The following is a 20,271-nucleotide window of genomic DNA, read 5'->3' as shown; positions in this document are numbered from 1 at the left end:
ATTGAGTATTCGTATTTAAGCGTTACAGTAATTTTGAATTCAATATGCTACCGACAGGAAACAGCTAGAGAACATTTTAGATTATTATTAACGGAATGTTATGCCAGCTTCCGAAAATGACGGAAATCAAAAGACACCCGTCGACTATTGCCGAAGACTAATGAGTCACTGGTTAATAATTTTGCATTATACCGCGATTTATAACAAGTAACGATTATACACAGCATTTTTGACAGACTGCGTTGTATTTTTGTTATATCCCCGTACAACCATTTTCGTATCACCTTAAGGGTTTTCAGACAAAAAATATCAGCTATGCTCAAGACAGGATAAATTTTGTGTTGTTGTATGGCAAGAAAACAAATCATTTCTACAAAGCAATGCAGCTTTTTTTGTAGTTTACCAACACCTTATGGCATCTGTTCTGTTCCACATACAGAACTGCCCACAATGTTTTAATTATGTCAAACTTGACACTAGGAAATATTTCATACTCTGAAACAGTTGTAATAATGAATTAAAAACGTTATAACATATATGATCAGGTGGACATTTACGTTAAATGTTCATTAACTGTGACGGATCTTGAACATACGGGCAAATAAGTCCATATTTTTCTGCAACGTCCTGTTATACATTTATAATGGCTTTGAGACGATAGGACCAGTAGTTTGTGGTTAAAGGGTCTTCATGAAGCCGTAATTGTTCTATTCTGAAATTCGTTTTGAAAATAATAACTTATTTGTTGAAAATATTTTTTTTTAAATACAAGAAACCAGGTATAACATTTTTATTAATGTTTAGTATTGATGCAGATAAGAGAAGACCCAGTTATGTTAATCAGTGTTTGTTGTACAAAACACTATTAGCACGTTTAGAGCAATGCTAGGCCTCGGGTACTATCCATAGTAGCAGACAAACAGTTGTTTTGATTTCCTTTTAATTTGCTTGATTTAGGAATGGTAGAATTTTGGAATGGTAAAATACATCAAGAATCCAATATATATTAATATTGTATACCGTTCTAATTGTTGATGTTATATTCTATCAATATGTTGTTGCATATGTTAACAAAGTGTGTGCGCGCATACTAGCTTCGGGTATAAAATAATGTATTTCCGTGACTGATAAAAAAAGGTAGTTATTGAGAAACGGCAGTGGGGAAAACATGTATGTTATATCATATTCATGTCGATCAGTCACTGAGTATAGTCAATTAATGTAAATTTTCATATAAAAATGCTCTATAACTTCAGTCTCTGAATTCAGATAAAAAGCCACCAAAATGCAGGATTTTACTTTTCATTTTCAAAATTTTCTAGAGGGGGAACCTCCAAACCCCCGATTACAGGAAGGGGACAACGCCTCCCCCACCTACCGCCACGCCACTTCGTTGCTCAATGACAATCGTTGATGGGAAAATTCGCACCCCCTTTTCAAAACTCTGGCTACGGGCCTGGTATCTTGGGCTTTTAGGATTTCGTTTAACGTCGGCAATTTACAGACGTATATATATATGGTCAACTTACCTTTTGCTCTTTATATACCCCCGATTAGGAGAGCAGATTGTTGTTTCAAACAATAAAGAACTAAGTTGGTTTATTTCCGGGGGTTTATTGTGTGGGTTGTTGTGATATTGAAGTTTATTCATTCTGTCTTGAAATACATTATTTCAAGTAAAGTTAATTTTATTGTAAAACCTTATTTTAAGAATTAAATGTGTAAAGTATTAAACATAATGGATTAGAAAGAACCTGCCTGATCCAAACTATATGCATTTTCTTTCTTTCTTTCTTTTCTTTCTTCTTCTCTCTTATTCATCTTCTTCTTCTTCTTCTTCTTTTTCCCTTTTCTCTTTCCCCTTTTTCTTTTCTTTACTTCTTCTTCTTCTTCTTCTTCGTCTTCTTCTTCTTCTTTTCCTCTTCTTGTTATTGTTATTATTATTATTATTATTATTATTATTATTATTATTATTATTATTATTATTATTATTATTATTACTATTATAATTTTTTTTATTAATTATCATCATCATCATCATCATCATCATCATCGTCATCGTCATCGTCATCGTCATCTTCATCGTCATCGTCATCTTCATCGTCATCATCATCATCATCATCATCATCATCATCATCATCATCATCATCATCATCATCATCCATCATCATCATCATCATCATCATCATCATCATCATCATCATCATCATCATCATCATCATCATCATCATCATCATCAAAAATATTATTATTATTACTATTATTATTTTAATTATTATATTTTCAGGGGTAGTGTGGGTGTTGGTGGGTTATGTTTGTGTGTACGTGCGTGCGTGCATGTAGACCTGTCTGAGTGTAATAACCACACTGCGTATAGTAAGTTTATTTGGTAGGAGTGCTTGGACACCATCCGGGTCCTCACCAAAAAGCAGCCTAAGGCGCGGAAGGACATAACAAACATCTAAATACAGAGGTCGAATTATTTTTGTATATGTTATTATTGATTACAAGTGTATTACATTTGTTAAATAATAACGTTTTAATATAATTTGTTTTATCATGAGACGCCCTAAGGAAAATTGATATGGAGTTATTATATTTAGTCGTGTTTATACTGTATTACATGTCCGCACGTTAGAAATACAACGGGCGGTTTTGTGAAGAGCAGAAATCTGCATGTGCCCGTGCAGCTTTTAATATTCTATAGCAGGCTCACAGTATCACTGTAAAATGAGGCAAGAAGATGCTTGAAATTTCCAAATTTAAATATGTGTATTGTAGCCTATGCACGATTGGGTAGAGTCTTTTTGCGCTCTTAAGGGAATGCACTCTTAACTTATTGGAGATGTAAACAAAATTGGCGTTGCCTTTTTGTTTTTTTTCCTAAGATATTTCACTTATTATAACATTAAATTCAACATGATTTAATTTCCCTAAAACCTCAAAAACAACTTGATTCAATGTCAGTATTTTATAATAAATCTACGTATACGAGCTACTTTGTTTTGATTAAATGGAATCCCATTTTTCACCTGGGTATGTGCAGAATTTGTTGCAATCTTTGAAGTCTTCGAAGATTTACACGGACCTTCATAATGCAGCACAGGTGACGACTGTCTTCATATTATTTCTAATGCATTAGTGGAGATGGTTTGAAAATGGCATTTGATGCCGCTTCTGGCTGTTGTTTTGGATGAAAGGCAACATCATGATAAAGAGCAGTTAAAAATGCTGTGCCAAATCAATAACATCTCATAAAATGACAGTGACTGTAAAAATGCTTAACTCATATTTAGCACCATCTCCTAGCTAAGGTGGTCATCACACATGTCAATCCATGAAATGTAATGTAGAAGTGTAAATTTTTTCTTTTAGTTTTGTTTTCAGATTAAAGTGCTAAGTGACAACTGTTAAATATCTGCAATCACATTGCAAAATTGTTTAACGCATTGCAAGGTTATATATTCTATTTTTTATTATGCGTTATGATTGCTTGTTTAACCTTGACATTATATACGTTACATTATATGTTACCTCAGCATCATTGTTTACAAATCACGTAACAGCCCTACATTTGTCATTGCTTTTTATATACTCTTCATAATATTTCTAACAACGTGGAAACTGAGCAACGCAATATAATTTTAATATTATTTCAATGTCATCATTGCGTTCTTACACCATGAAAACATAAAATTAAAACTGTTTACACAATATTATGCATGAAAAGCACCATTTCCATGTCATGATGAAGATTACACCCGGTTTCCACCATCAGTCTCTTAAGTAACTTGCCACAATTTAATTGTGGAGAAGACACCATAGGAACCTATTAATGTGGTTGGTATGACAATGCCTACAAACTGGAAAAAAACACTGAAATCATCTATTGAAAGTGACACAGGTTATTCACGCTTAACTGATTCACAGCCAGTCCCGTCTTCAGTAACTTGAGGCCACAAAACATACATAGTGTAAACAATTTCGGGTATTGTGGTGATTTTTAGCTCGGCTGTTTTCGGAGAAACCCCAAGGTATTGTCATAGCCAGCTCCTCGTCCGCCGTTCGCGTCGTGCTAAAACCTTTACATTTGCTCTTAAATCAAAGTGCTTCCACCTACAACTTTGAAACTTCATATGTAGATGCACCTTGATGAGTTCTACATGCCACACCCATTTTGGGGTCACTAGGTCACAGGTCAAGGTCACTGTGACCTCTACAAAAAAATGAATAAAAAAAATCTGACAAGCTTCTATTTATTAAAAAATGCGTTGGCACCCGTTATGGGGTGCTCTTGTTATAGTAATGAGAGACTTTTGGCAAAGCTAGTTTACTCTAGCAAAACATCAGGAAAAAAAACGGCCACGATCAGCGATTCGGAGTTTCATAGTTTGCATGTTTCCCTATTACTACATTCACGGACAGCAACAGGGAACCAAAATAAATAATTTCTGATTCTTTTGTTTTTGTTCATCGTGTTCAAGCTTAGCAGGATGATAAGTGGCACATTTTGCGGATGCACAAAAGTTCAGACATTCTGATCTTGCGAAACGAATAAGGAAATAAAAGGATTTTTTTTATTCAAAGATTATTTTAAAGGAGTCTGAAGGACTCCCTTGACACAAAAACAGGGTGTCGGAGTCTCATTTAAATGAATCTTGGACTCCCGTTAGTGTCGACGCTTCAAATGTATGGTTCATTTAGGCCTAAAGACCACTGTTGAATGTTATTATTTACCTCTGTTATAAAATGTTGATTTTTCTTTATAAAACTGCTGATTATCTGAAGTAACTTTTGTGATGGATATTTTTAATAATTTGTGTCTGTAATATCACAAAAGGATAGTTCTAGAACATGGTTGATTCCTATTTGTCTATAAGTGTGTTGTTAGTAAAAACAGAAATAGTTTTCACTTAAAAATCTTTTTGGCTGACCAAGTGTTGTTTTTAAATCAGACTACATCCAAGGTACTACAATATATTTAGTGTAATAATAATTCTAGGCAAATAAATAGAATACATAGAAATTGATTGTCAATTATCTTTAATTGGCAGTATTTGTATCATTATTTGTATGGTGAAAAATATTGAATTGTCACTGAAGATCCGTATCAATACGTAACTGTTTCAATCTGAAAGATATCCAACCCTATGATTCTTAATCCAGTAGTTCTATGAAAGCTAATAAGTACATTATATATATATATATATATATATATATATATATATATATATATATATATATATATATATATATATATATATATATATATATATATATAATTTTAACTATTGATTAACAAATTGTTAGGAATTCCAAAATTCAAAACTTGTAATTTACAGAATTATTTATTTGCTATAAATGTGTTTTTTTCTATTTCAGACAGAGGTTTCTAAAACGTCTGTTAGAGTTTCAGAATTAAAGAAAGGTGTACAAAGTGGGCTAGCTGCTTCGGGTATGTGAGTCTTCTAATTAAATCTTCAAAATTTGGTCATAAGTCTTATGAGGCCAGCCTAGCTCCAGAACATCATGCCCATTCATGCAGCCTGGTCTGGAGCGTAAAGCTACACTGACACAAGTATGACAGGTGTAGGCCATGACAGACTGCGCAATTGCACGGGCTATCCTGGAGCTATGCTGGCAGCACATGGCATCAGACCCGAAACTAATTTTTGCATGATGCTACTCCTTTGTTTTGTTTTTCACCAGTTTTATACCAGAAAATGAATAATTATTATCAATTTTTTAGTCATGCATTCTTGATTGTGGCTCCTGTCAGCCTACAGATAGAGCTACAATAGAATATTAATAAGCCCTGCTTTGGAAAAACATGGCTTTATACATGTGCATGAAATATTGTCCCAGATAAGCCTATGCAGTCTGTACAGATTTATCAGGGACAACACTTTCCACCTAAAATAGATTTTCATTTGCTTTAAAAGAAAAATTCAATAAAACAGAAAGAGTCCGCCCTGATTAGTCTGTGCATAGGCTTATCTGGGACATCAATTTATGCACATGCATTAAGCCCAGTTTTTACAACTGAAATAAAACGTTTTGAAAATGCTGTTGGGTTGTCTGGAACAAACCTTTTCGTAGTCAAATAGGAATGCTTTTTATTATGAATAATTACTCCACTTATGCACATTAAAAATGTGAATATTGCAATTGACACATGTCAGATTTCATGCTTCAAAGTTATGACATTGTGAGGTCTTTTAAAAAAAAATTAATGTCTAGACCATCATGACTAACATTGTCTTGACTTTTGACATTACTGAGGATGCTGTTGGGTGAGGAATGAAACATGAATGAGTGACTAAGGCTTATAGGAATCAGGATTTAACCGATTGTTTTATGAACAAAAATGAATTATTTAAGAATGTGTTATTAAACAAACTGGGCATGAATAATTGTTATCTGCATATGAGTTGCGTTCTGAGAAAACTGGGCATTATGTTTGTGCGTAAAGTGTGGTTCCAGATGAGCCTGTGCAGTCTGCACAGGCTAATCAGGGATGACACTTTCTGCCTAAATTGGATTTTTGCAACATGTAAGAAGAGACTTCATTTAAACGAAAAATGTCATATAAGCAGAAAGCAGAAAGTGTCGTCCCTGATTAATCTGGGACGACACTAATCATATGCATTATGCCCAGTTTTCTCAGAACACGACTCAAATTATTTTGCCATTTAAAAAAAATATTTGATACTTGGACTTGTGTTATCATTGCAGTCAATCAAGGTGATGACTATTATTAATAAGGAAATAAAAAAGGCATTATAAGCTTAGAAAAGATTCATAATAAAATATATAAAATATTACTTTATAGGCTGGGAAAGGAAGTTGAGGAATGAGATCTACCAGTACCTGCTGAGTCACCCCGTTAGCTCCCACCCCCAGGCCACACCCGCAGAACATATCAAAGAACCGCTGCTATACCTTAGGAAAGCACAGGTATGGAATGGTGTCTTGGATCTAAGTAGAAAACATTTATTGCTCTGTGATTCAGATTTTTAAGGTCCAAATTAGTTTGTCAAAGATTGGTTGTCTAATGTTTTTTCTGTCAGTTTGTTTTAAGGATATTTTTCTAAGATAATTTATGCAAGTTTGTTTGTCTGGTGTTATTTGTCAAAGTTTGTTTGTCCAATGTTGGTTTTGCACGGTTGTTTGACGAAGGATGTTTGTACGGGATTTTGTGTAGAAGGTTCTTTTTCCAAACTAATATGTACAATTTTGTTTGTTCATGGTTGTTTACCCAAGGTTGTTTGTACAAATTTTTTTTTGTCCAAGTTGTTTGTTCGTGTTTTTTTCTTCAAATTTGATTGTCAAAGGTTGTTTGTCAAGAGATGTTTGCACAAGGTTGTATCTTTCAGGTTGTTTGAAGTAAATTGATTTGACATGTGAAACCATATTCTGCTGTTCACCATGGAAATATAATCCCGTAATTGCTGACCTCAGTCTTTGAAAAACAAGTATCTATTGGTCAATTCATAGTAACTACACAATCATAATTAATACATTTTGGAGAAAGAACGCAGGAATCATGTTTGTCAGATATGAAACTTCCTGCATCATTAAAAAAGTGAAACAAATTACAGTAGACTCTCTGTAAACCGGACGGTCTCGGGACCGGCCTAATCGTCCGGTTTTCAGAGAGTTCCGGTTTACCAAGAGTTTTCATATTGCCGAAATATACACGGTATTCATTGTGTATAGAATCACATTTAAATAAAACAAACCGTATACATTTACATGTACCATGTGATAACTGTACGCAGGTACTGATGATGTTAATTGCATTCTTAAAAAATGTGTTTTTAATCGATTAAAAGCAAATACAGATGGATGGATATTTAACAGTCATATTTCTAACAGTTTATCTGACAAACAAACAAACAACCATTTCAGCGTTAAAAACATGGCTATAAAATCTTTTAAAATACCCGAGAAGATCACAAGAAAGTGATCGTCGCAACGGCATGCATTAATTTCTTAATTAAATTGTTTATCATAGGCGATAATAAATAATTAATAAAACGATCGAGTCAATCACTTTTTGGTGTTACCGCACGTCTATTATAGACATTCACAGTTTGTTTACATTACTTAATAGGAATCCCATAGCGCGGTAACGACTTGACACCTTTATGGTTTGTTTAATCCGATTATCGATAATTGCGCGAGCAAAATGTGACACCGCACTCGCTTTGCCGACTAGGTATTGTTATTTTCACGCCTCGGGCATCTTGAGAATTTAGACCGTCCGGTATACTCAATGTATTTTACGTTGAAAATGACAAAATTTACGGAGATACCCGTCCGGTTTCCGGTTTTCAGAGAGTTCGGTTTATTCAACATTTTTTAACAAAGAAATAGAAGGAGAAAATACGGGACTGGCCCGACCGTCCAGAATCGGGAGAGTTCCGGTATTCCGAGAGTCCGGTATTGGCAGAGTCTACTGTATAAAATTTAGTTTTCAGTATTCAATAAATCATCATAAATTTGATTCCGTACTTTGTGCAAATAAAAAAAACACACAAAAAACAATAAAAAAACCCAGCAGTAGTGAACAGTTAACAACAGTACTGCAGCAGATATAACTATAGCATAAATATCTGTTTGTCATAATTTAATAATTGTCATAAGCATCTACATGGATCTGAGTCCAGCTCTTGGAAAACATGCCTTAATGCATAACATGTGGTCCCAGTCTGCACAGGCTAATCAGGGATCACACTTTCTGCCTCAAGTGATCTTTGTTTAAAAGACACTTCCTTTCAGCAAAAAAAATCCATTAAAAAAACAGAAATTGATGTCCCCTATTGGCCTGTGCGGACTGCACAGGCTAATCTGAGTGGACACTTAACGCACATGCATCAAACTATATTTTTCCAGAGCGTAGGTCGTACCTATTTTAAAGGCCAAATACATGTCATGTAGATATATTGAAACATGCATTTCAGCAAGCTTGGGAGAAGAGGATTCTAAAAAGTTTAAATAGCATGTGCACAGAGCTGAATATTCCTCTAGCCAGAAAGGTATGTCACATGTACCGTTACTACATCATGCTGACTTTCAAATTATGATTTATTTCTACAAGTATACATGATATGTTATTCTCTGTATTTCAGCCTCTGTTCATCTTATCACATTAGGAAATAACACATATACTATGTTTGACCAATACAATTATCATACTGTAACTTTTAAACATATATGTATATGAACTACAAGAAAATATCAGTTTCAAGAACAAGCTTCATAATTATAATATGATATAATGCTGGTCATGCAAAACTGGGTCTTATGACATATGCAGCCAGCATAGCTCCAGACTAGCCTGTGCATTGGCACAGTCTGGTGAGGGGCTACCCTGTCCCCTCAAGAGACCACAAAACCTCGCAAGACTTGGTGGTGGAATGGCAAGGTCCTAATCAGACTGTGCTAATGCACAGGCTGGCCTGTAGCTACACTGGCCACTTATTGCCACTTAAGACCCATTTTGGCTTGGCACAGTTCATATTATAGTACAAAATTAATGTATTTTTTAAAATTTGTTGTTCTATTTTCTATTCAGCGTCCAGAAAAGGAGCAGAAAGAATTGGCAGGGAGATGGACAGAGCTTGGCATTGATGGACCTGGTGAGTTTTATATAAATCATTTGGACCACGCTGTGTGAAAAGCGGATTTAATACATGTGCGTAAAATGTCATCCTGATTAGCCAGTGCAGACTGCACAGGCAAATCTGGGTGACACTTAAAGCACATGCATAAAACCCCTTTTCACAGAGCACAAGATGATTTTGCTGGGCATTAATTGTTCTTAAAGTGAGTTGATCTGTAAAATAAATGGCCTTAATTCATGTGCATAAATTGTCCCAGATTAGCACAGACAATTCAGGGACAATAGTTTAAGCTTTTATGGATCTTTTTATGTTTGAAGGAAGTCTATTCTTAGTAAGAATTAATTTCTTGTTGAAAGTGTTGTCCCTGATTAGCCTATGCAGACTGCACAGTCTAATCAGGGACTATACTGTACGCACATATGTTAAGTCTGGTATTCCCAGATAACAGCTCAAATGGTATCATAATGATGATGTGTCCTATGATTGCTTATTGTTTGTATTCCTGATTTTTCTTGTAAAACCAATTGAGCCGTGCTCTGTGAAAAGGGGGTTTAATGAATGTGCCTACAGTGTCGTCCCACATAAGCCCATAAGGGGGTTTAATGAATGTGCCTACAGTGTCATCCCACACTATCCCGCACATGCTAATCAGGGACAACACTTTCCACTTTTATGATATTTTTTGTTTCAAGAAAGTCTCTTCTTAACAAAACTCAATTATTTGAGAAAAGTGTCGTCCCTGCACAGGCTAATCTGGGACAGTCTGCACAGGCTAATCTGGGACAACACTTTACGCACATGCATTAAACCCCTTTATCACAGAGCATGGTTCATTTTAATTTTCTCTATTTTCATTTGCACCAGACCTGACCCAGATACGGCCCGTGTACGCTCCAAAAGATTTCCTGGAGGTGATTATGTGTCTTCAGAACCCCAACTACAATGCCGGCGACTCCAGTGGGTAGGTAGAGTTGTGGATGACATTCTCATTATACTAACTATACAGCTATTTCAAAGAATACAATGGTTATGAGATATATACAAAGCAAACTTATTTTGAAAGCCAACTCTAGTTAGATGGGAAGATTGGTTATAACCAACTTTTGTATGTTACTTAATAGTAGATTTTTATTTTCATTACTACTGCTACATGTGAGCCCCTTCATGCAAAAATGGGTCTTAAGGCACATGCTACCAGAGTAGCTCCTCCAGCCTGCACATTTGAGCTGTCTGGTCTGGAGCTACCTTGTCCGCTAATGAGACCATAAAACCTTGAGTGACTTTACAGTGTACCTCTTACAAGACTGCGCAATTGTGCAGGCTTGTCTGTAGCTAGGCTGTCAACATATGACATAAGACCTATTTTTCCAAAATGCAGCTCATAATGTGCTTACTTTTTCCAGTTGTTATGTACATCATACTTGTTTCAGGACATATACTCTGTGGGGCCTTGTGCAACTGCCGCTGAAGCTGAGCAGTATCAATAGATTGGTTAGTAACAGAACTGTCAAAACTAGTAACAGATAAATATGAGCAGTTCTCTGTGAAAAGGGGGTTTAATGCATGTGTGTAAAGTGTTATCCGAGATAAGCCTGTTCAATCTGCACAGGCTAATCAGGGACAACACTTTCCACTTTCATGATATTTTCTGTTTAAAAAAAGTATCGTCTTAGAAAAAATCCAGTTTAGACTGAAAGTGTTGTCCCAGATTAGCCTGTGCAGACTGCACATGCTAATCTGGGACAACACTTTCCACACATGCATTAAACCCCCTTATCACAGAGCATGGCTCCTTTATTATTATATAATAAGGAGTGATGAGGTTTTGATTAACAAACTTGACCAACCTCTTTACGTTAGCTTGAAAGAGAAAAAACTTGATATTAAAGGAACTTGAGTTCAGAAAATTAAAATGGAATGAACAAAGAAACGACGCAAATGTAACAAACAGGGCAATATAATATGATGCCACATGAAAATGAAATAGAGAATAATAGGTTAGTGTTTATTATAGATCAGGTTTATCATGCGAGGCTTAGAAAACAAAAAGCACGAGCCTTGGTGTTGATCTATAATCAACGCTAATCTATTATTCTTTTTATCCCACTTTTTATTTTGTAAACTTTTTTGTTTAAACAAAATTAGTTTGACTCGATAATTTCGCTGGATTTATGACGTCATTTTGTCGAAATATTGACGTCGTTTCCTGCCGTTGATTATAGATGATATTTAATCAACGCGGCTTTAATCAACCAAATTCGCTTTTAAAGTGGGATAACATTGTGTAGTTCTTTTTACTCATGTACTTTTAGCAAGAAAAAAAAATCTGACATACTTTTAGAAATGATTGAAATACATGTTTTTATACTATTTTATTAAGAGACTGATATGGCCGCTTATGTAATCAACACAAGCAATCTTTTCTACATGTAAAAGCAACATAACATTTGTAAAAATATACTTTTAAAAATTTCCTTTTTAGGTTAAACCATTAAAAACTGGTTACAGTAAAAGTTTAACCTGTTTATGATTTTTATAACCTGTTGCATCCGTAGTTATTTGCCTTGAGACGCTCACTTGCATACTGGGGCTTAATGGATGTGATATAAAAGTGTTGAACCAGATAAGAATGTGAATTCTGAGGGGAGGACACTTTCCGACTAGACAGGATTTTTGTTTTAGAAGTGACTTCCTTTAAAAAGGTCAATTCAATAAAAGCTAAATGTGTCGTCCCGATAAGCCTGTGAGTACTGCGCGGGTAAGCTGGAAGGACACTTTGGACACTTGCATTAAACCCTATTTTCCCAGATGCGGTTTTTTTTATTGTCTTTCTTGATGTATTCCAGCGGTTACTGTACAGTGATATGGCCATCAACCAGTGTCAGACAGGGGTGGATGACAGCAGTGACATTCCTGCTGACATGTTTGATAGCGACAGGGTCAAACTTGGCAAGAAAGGTGTGTTCATGTTGGTTAAGTACTTATTACGGTTTATAGAGAGTTAAAAGATTTTAAATTGTGATACATATATTATTTTTAACATAAACTCTTTTTTTTAAAGTTCGATACACACTTATTTTCTATTGTTTGTGAAGATGGTGGTTTACGTTTATGGTGTGGCCTGGGTCTGTAGGCTACATTGCCATGGCTAAAATTCTTAAATGCTGAAATTGTGTAATTTTATCGAAACCTAACCTATGAACTAGAAATCCTTAACAATTAGTTTTCATTCGATATCATACATTCAAAAGAAAGAATTTTACCCCAAAAAATAATGTGTTATGTATCATGTTACGTTAAATTGAAGAAATACTGGTAAATAAACACAAGAAACACTATCCTGCATTGAGATAAATTCTTGTTACCATCTGCTTGTTAATGAGCCTCGTTTGTACAAACTGGGCTTTATGCATGTGCGTAAAGTATTGTCCCAGATTAGCCTGTGCAGTCTGCATTGGCTATTCAGGGAATATTTGTGTCCACTGTTATGTTTTTTATTTGTTTAAAGGAAGTCTCTTCTTTGCAAAAATCCAAATTAGGTTGGAAGTGTTATCTCTGATTAGCCTGTGCAAACTTCACAGGCCAATCTGGGAGCACAGTTTACGCACCGGCATTAAGCCCAGGTTTCCTAGAACAAGAGTCCTATGTTTCAGTATTGCAAGCGGAGCACAGTCCGATAGCCCAGGAGTACGCCAAGAAGGGCTGCCCTGTTAGCCTGCGCGAGGACCTCTGGAGTCAGATACTCGGAATTAACGTTGATGAATTTGTAAGGGGCTGGTGTGCTTTGTTTAGGCATATAAATGTCTGTTTTCCTAAAATGGTGACCATTTTAATATTATTTTGATCTGAATTCGCCAAAAAGAACAATTTCCGGATAACAAATTTAGACTTTTAGTGAAATGTGAAATATTAATGTTAGTACAAATGTATTGTCTTTTAAATTGATGTATTTACATCTTATTACATATATGGTTTATAGCATTTTAAAACAAATTTGACCGAAACATCAATAGCAAATAACAAATTTTTTTTCCCATTAGCTTAATTTTGTCAAATACAATTACCAATTTGAAGGACACCAGACCAATTATGAAAATACCGTGATAGGTACACATTTTCTTGAAATAGTTCAGGTTATTAAGTTATTTTATTAAAACATAGCTGGTTTTAATCTGTAAAAAATCTTTTTACAATCTCATTTTCATACCCATGCAAAGAAAGTTTGTAGAATTTTTTGGAATCACCTAATTGGTCTGATGGACATTTACCACATTATACATATGTAATGTGTTTCCAAAACAGTTTTCTATGTATGAAAGTGAAATTTTGTGAGTGTTGTTTATTCTACTTAAAAGTGCAGATGAATGTGAAACTTTTTTTTGCATAGTTATGTTTGCTTTAACTAAAAAAATTGATTTGATAAATCTTTTTGTGATTGTGCTTGGTCAATATGAAGAAGCAAACAAGAAAGTTTTGAAATTAATTTGATCTATACTTAATTGGTGAACCTGCTCAAAATGAGCGATAGTTGGGATATTTGTCATCTTCAATGACTGTTATTTTTTTGTTTTGTGATCCACTTCAAACTTTAGACTTTATCATTTGTGGTTATTTCCAATTATATTTTGTAGCAAAACAACTTTTAAATACCCTTTGTTCTGTTGATGTACACATGTATTTTTATATATTCCATAACCAAACAACACCTTCTGGGTGTTTCCAAGTAATTAGCAGTGGTATGGTGTCTTTGAAATAAGTTTTCGTAACAACTTTATTGTTTTCTCATCATTTTTACTACTAAAACTCTTTAGTACTGTTGATGCAGGTATGATTTTGTGCATACCAAAAATAAAACCTGATATAAGCCTCGTTCTGTGAGAACGGGCCCTAATGCATGAGCGTTAAGTGTTGTCCCAGATAAACCTTTGCAGTCATAGGATAATCTGGGACACCACTTACTGCCTAGAATAGATTTTATTTTAGAAGAGACTTTCTTTGCGCAATAATTTTCTTAAAGCAGACAATGTAGTGCTTGAATAGCCTATGTGGACTGCACAGGCTAATCTATTTCAACACTACGCATATGCATTTAGCCCCATTTTCCCAGATCGTGGCTCACATGTTTTGCCCATGCTATATTTCAGGATGTGCTATACTATGAACAACTGAAGGCAAATGTGATTGCTCATGATCTATTGGTGGACAGCCTGTTATACAAGGTAAAGTGCAGCCATAGTGTAAGATACTTGTTATACAAGGTAAAGTGCAGCCATAGTGTAAGATATTTGTTATACAAGGTAAACAGCAGCAATAGTGTAAGATACTTGTTATACAAGGTTAAGTGCAGCCATAAGATACTTGTTATACAAGGTAAAGTGCAGCCATAGTGTAAGATACTTGTTATACAAGGTAAAGTGAAGCCAAAGTGTAAGATATTTGTATTACAAGGTAAAGTGCAGCCATAGTGTAAGATACTTGTTATACAAGGTAAAGTGCAGCCATAGTGTAAGATACTTGTTATACAAGGTAAAGTGCAGCCATAAGATACTTGTTATACAAGGTAAAGTGCAGCCATAGTGTAAGATACTTGTTATACAAGGTAAAGTGCAGCCATAGTGTAAGATACTTGTTATACAAGGTAAAGTGCAGCCATAGTGTAAGATACTTGTTATACAAGGTAAAGTGCAGCCAAAGTGTAAGATACTTGTTATACAAGGTAAAGTGCAGCCATAGTGTAAGATACTTGTTATACAAGGTAAAGTGCAGCCATAAGATACTTGTTATACAAGGTAAAGTGCAGCCATAAGATACTTGTTATACAAGGTAAAGTGCAGCCATAGTGTAAGATACTTGTTATACAAGGTAAAGTGCAGCCATAGTGTAAGATACTTGTTATACAAGGTAAAGTGCAGCCATAGTGTAAGATACTTGTTATACAAGGTAAAGTGCAGCCAAAGTGTAAGATACTTGTTATACAAGGTAAAGTGCAGCCATAGTGTAAGATACTTGTTATACAAGGTAAAGTGCAGCCATAAGATACTTGTTATACAAGGTAAAGTGCAGCCATAAGATACTTGTTATACAAGGTAAAGTGCAGCCATAACATACTTGTTATACAAGGTAAAGTGCAGCCATAACATACTTGTTATACAAGGTAAAGTGCAGCCATAAGATACTTGTTATACAAGATAAAGTGCAGCCATAAGATACTTGTAATACAAGGTAAAGTGCAGCCATAGTGTAAGATACTTGTTATACAAGGTAAAGTGCAGCCATAGTGTAAGATACTTGTTATACAAGGTAAAGTGCAGCCATAGTGTAAGATACTTGTTATACAAGGTAAAGTGCAGCCAAAGTGGAAGATATTTGTATTTTCTGGTGCTTTACCCCAAGCCACAAAAAATAAGTCAAACAATATAATTGAATGCTATTATTTTTGTAGAAATACATTTATTATGTTAATTTTTGAAAGTGCTTGATGCCAATGGAAAACTGGTATTGACTTTTCTGTAAGCTTTTTACGGACATGATGAAATGATGTATTTCTTACTAAATCCAAGTTTTAAATATTTCAGTTCCAACCTTTAGATACTGATGAGCAGCAAACAGCATAAAATTTGAACAGACTGCGAGTTACTCGCAGGCTGTTCTGGTTTTATGCTGCTTGCAAAAGCCATTTCACTTTGCTTCGTATGGGGGAAAGGGTTAATCATAGAAGTCAGGAGGTACCCTATACATATTAAGTCACTCAAGGTTTCATGGTCTTGTCAGCAGACATCGTAGCTCCTGACCAGGCTGGTATGGAGCTACCCTGGCTTTATTGGGATAAAAAACAATTTTAGCATGACGAATCTTGTATTTAGTAAATTTACTGCAGAGGAATCACCACCTTACTTATCTGTCAACTAAACTTAATGGTAAATAATTATCCCCCTCTATTTTTAAATATTGGAGGGGTGGGGGGTAAATTGCTCTGCATATCTCCATTGTTTGGGCAGTTGGTAGATGAGTGGGTTCTAGATGATTTGTTTACACCTGATATCTAGAGAACGCTTTGACCTACAATCATGCAATGTGGAGGTGTTTGCTGCAAGTTATGGGGGAACACAAGTTTTATAAACATCCATTGTTACCATATCTGTATTACTTACACATTTTAATAAGCCTTTTTTGTCTGTTGTGCCTCTTCAATATTGGCATTATGAACCCTCTAGAGGCCACATTTGTTGCTGCCAAATCTGCATCAAACTAAGTCCCATAGACAATTTGTCCCAATGAAATCTTAGACTAGTTCCAAGCTGGGTCATGTGGAGTTAAAAGTTTGTGAACACTCTAGAAGTCACATTTTTTACCTAACAATCAGAAGCATATCTGCCAATGAAATCACAGCTAGGAAAGAAAATGGTTCTGTTCTTGGCATGGACGTTATAAGACTAGTAAAACCATGTGAACATTCTAGAGGTCACATTTATTTGTTGTCTTATGCAAAACGTTCTGCATAAATACCTTATTTAGAAGTTTGCTGTTAGACAAGGACTGTGACATATTATGTTGAAGGTTGAATGTATATACTCTTCTTGTTATGATATTATGAGCCAAAACTTAGATGCAATTGATCTTTTGTAATACTTAACCCATACAAATCCTAGTTTGGACTATTTTTTACAACAGAATTAAGAAACTGTATAGTATTTCAACTAAAAAAACGTGACCCCATGTAGTTCCCAACACGTGTTCTCCAACTTTGTTCTCTATTTTTGTTGCTTCCTGGTTTTCAGGATGTGAAGTTAACCGCCACCAATGATGACCAGTACTTTGTGTTTGAAGATTTCTTATATCAGGTAAGTAAGTTTAATAGTTTTTTATATTGTATTACACTGGGTGCAATATGTTTTGACAGAAAATGCATTTTTAGCAATGTTTAAGTAAGCAAATTGTATAGAAAAGTGGAATATTTTGATGATGCATATCTTATGATGAGTTGAAAAAAAGACTGAAAACCAGATTCAAAAGTTTTGGGCACAGTTATGTATGAGCCAATCTTCTTTAAATCCTGTATTAGTAACAGCCATCCTGACGATAGCATCACGATAGTTAAAGAGTGTACATGTTGTTAATATATACATGTGAATCAGAGACATATAACAGCATGTTAATTGGGAAATAATTATACAATTATTATATGAATATTATGTTGTTTTTTTTATACATTTGAGCCTCATTCTGGCAGATTGCCAGCAAAGGCAAATCAGCGACGTCCTTTCTGCTTTTATGGAACTTTTTTTCTTAAAGGAAGTCTCTTCAAAACAAAAATCCAATATAGGCTGAAACTACCATCCAGAATAGCCTGTGAAAACTGCACAGGCTAATATGGGATGACACTTAACACACATGTATGAAGTCAAGTTTCTCAAATTGCGACTAAAATGCCCAGAAGTTAGCAAATTGTATAGCACAGGCAAAATTAGATATCTGATGATGAGTTTAACAAGAACTCCAAACCAAATAACAAAGTTTTGAGCAGAAACCCCTATGAAAGCTGTATTAGCGACAACAAAACGGTTCATAATGCATGCACTCAAAGTGTTGGACCAGATTAGCATGTGCAGTATGCACAGGCTTATCAGAGACACTTTCAACCTTAACGGGATTCTTGTTAAGATGAGACTTCCTTTTAACGATAAATTCAATTAAAGCGGAAAGTGTCAGCCCTGATTAGCCTGTGCTTATAGGACTGTACAGGCTTATTTGGGAGGACACTTTAAGCACATGTATAAAGCCTGGATTTCCCAGAGCAAGGCTTAATAATCAATTGGTCTTATGTAGTTTATCAGTGCTCCAGCTAGGTCTTATGTAGTTTATCAATGCTCCAGCTAGGCCTTATGTAGTTTATCAGTGCTCCAGCTAGGTCTTATGTAGATTATCAGTGCTCCAGTTAGGTCTTATGTAGTTTATCAGTGCTCCAGCTAGGTCTTATGTAGTTTATCAGTGCTCCAGCTAGGTCTTATGTAGATTATCAGTGCTCCAGCTAGGTCTTATGTAGTTTATCAGTGCTCCAGCTAGGCCTTATGTAGTTTATCAGTGCTCCAGCTAGGTCTTATGTAGTTTATCAGTGCTCCAGCTAGGTCTTATGTAGTTTATCAGTGCTCCAGCTAGGTCTTATGTAGTTTATCAATGCTCCAGCTAGGTCTTATGTAGTTTATCAGTGCTCCAGCTAGGTCTTATGTAGTTTATCAATGCTCCAGCTACGTCTTATGTAGTTTATCAGTGCTCCAGCTAGGTCTTATGTAGTTTATCAGTGCTCCAGCTAGGTCTTATGTAGTTTATCAATGCTCCAGCTAGGTCTTATGTAGTTTATCAGTGCTCCAGCTAGGTCTTATGTAGTTTATCAATGCTCCAGCTAGGTCTTATGTAGTTTATCAGTGCTCCAGCTAGGTCTTATGTAGTTTATCAGTGCTCCAGCTAGGTCTTATGTAGTTTATCAATGCTCCAGCTAGGTCTTATGTAGTTTATCAGTGCTCCAGCTAGGTCTTATGTAGTTTATCAATGCTCCAGCTAGGTCTTATGTAGTTTATCAGTGCTCCAGCTAGGTCTATGTAGTTTATCAGTGCTCCAGCTAGGATTTGAAAAGGGCAGGGGGGACTATGTAGTTTATCAGTGTTCCAGCTAGGATTTGAAAAGGGCAGGGGGGACTATGTAGTTTATCAGTGCTCCAGCTAGGTCTTATGTAGTTTATCAGTGTTCCAGCTAGGATTTGAAAAGGGCAGGGGGGACTATGTAGTTTATCAGTGCTCCAGCTAGGATTTGAAAAGGGCAGGGGGGACTATGTAGTTTATCAGTGCTCCAGCTAGGATTTGAAAAGGGCAGGGGGGACAATGTAGTTTATCAGTGCTCCAGCTAAGTTTTGAAAAGGGCAGGGGGGACTTTTTTGTCAAAAGGGCTCTTTCGACGTGCATTATTTTGTCAAAAGGGCACTTTCGAGCGTGTGTGTAGGCGCTTCTGGAATGCTTCTTGTTGCATGTTAATTAAAAGGTCATTAATAATTGTTCGAATATATTATTCCCATTATTTTTAAACCATTCAATAGAATATATAATTCCCATTATTATTAAACAATTCAAATATCATGTATACAATGAGGAATAAATTAATTACAATGTTATAAGACATTTATTAATTATGATTACTAGTATGTAAAAAAATTTAAAATTTTAAGGGCAGGGGGGGAGGTTCGGAAGGGCAGGGCGGATTACCCTTCAATTTAGACCTAGCTGGAGCACTGTTTATGTTGTCTTTCTGCAGATCTTGCTGCCGTTCACGCGGGACACGGAGGTTCTGAGTCACTTTGCCAGGAACAGTGCCTCTCCTCCCAAGTCGTATATACGTGGTAAACTGGGCGATGAGAACTTTTCAGTGGTTTACCCACCAAACGGAGTGATACCCTTCCATGGGTTTGCAATGTATGGTGAGTTGTGTATCCCTAGCAAGGGTTTGTATGGTTAGTTTTGTATACCATGTAATTGGTTTGGAATGTATAGTACATTGTGTATACACTATAACGGGTTTGCAATGTATTATAAACCATGAATGCCCTCTAAGGGTTTTCAATGTAATGTGATTGTGGTATACCTTTCCACTGCTT

General features: G+C 35.5%; 1 protein-coding gene across 1 annotated transcript in view; it reads left to right on the top strand.

Annotated features, from left to right (window-relative positions):
* The first annotated feature begins 2,810 nt into the window (after positions 1 to 2,810).
* LOC127878025 (TBC1 domain family member 19-like) overlaps positions 2,811 to 20,271 on the top strand; it is a 28,641-nt gene continuing 11,180 nt past the window's right edge. The window contains exons 1-12 of the mRNA XM_052424415.1: positions 2,811 to 3,106; positions 5,383 to 5,455; positions 6,833 to 6,957; positions 8,967 to 9,041; positions 9,581 to 9,644; positions 10,494 to 10,590; positions 11,060 to 11,120; positions 12,476 to 12,587; positions 13,283 to 13,395; positions 14,774 to 14,848; positions 17,408 to 17,470; positions 19,932 to 20,094. Of these exons, the coding sequence (XP_052280375.1) occupies positions 3,014 to 3,106; positions 5,383 to 5,455; positions 6,833 to 6,957; positions 8,967 to 9,041; positions 9,581 to 9,644; positions 10,494 to 10,590; positions 11,060 to 11,120; positions 12,476 to 12,587; positions 13,283 to 13,395; positions 14,774 to 14,848; positions 17,408 to 17,470; positions 19,932 to 20,094 (1,114 nt within the window). The 5' untranslated portion in view covers positions 2,811 to 3,013. The remainder of the gene's footprint in view (positions 3,107 to 5,382; positions 5,456 to 6,832; positions 6,958 to 8,966; positions 9,042 to 9,580; positions 9,645 to 10,493; positions 10,591 to 11,059; positions 11,121 to 12,475; positions 12,588 to 13,282; positions 13,396 to 14,773; positions 14,849 to 17,407; positions 17,471 to 19,931; positions 20,095 to 20,271) is intronic.

This window comes from Dreissena polymorpha, chromosome 4 (genome assembly GCF_020536995.1).
Source record: "Dreissena polymorpha isolate Duluth1 chromosome 4, UMN_Dpol_1.0, whole genome shotgun sequence".
NCBI classification, from domain to species: Eukaryota; Metazoa; Mollusca; class Bivalvia; order Myida; family Dreissenidae; genus Dreissena; species Dreissena polymorpha.
This window is presented reverse-complemented; position numbering and strand designations above follow the sequence as displayed.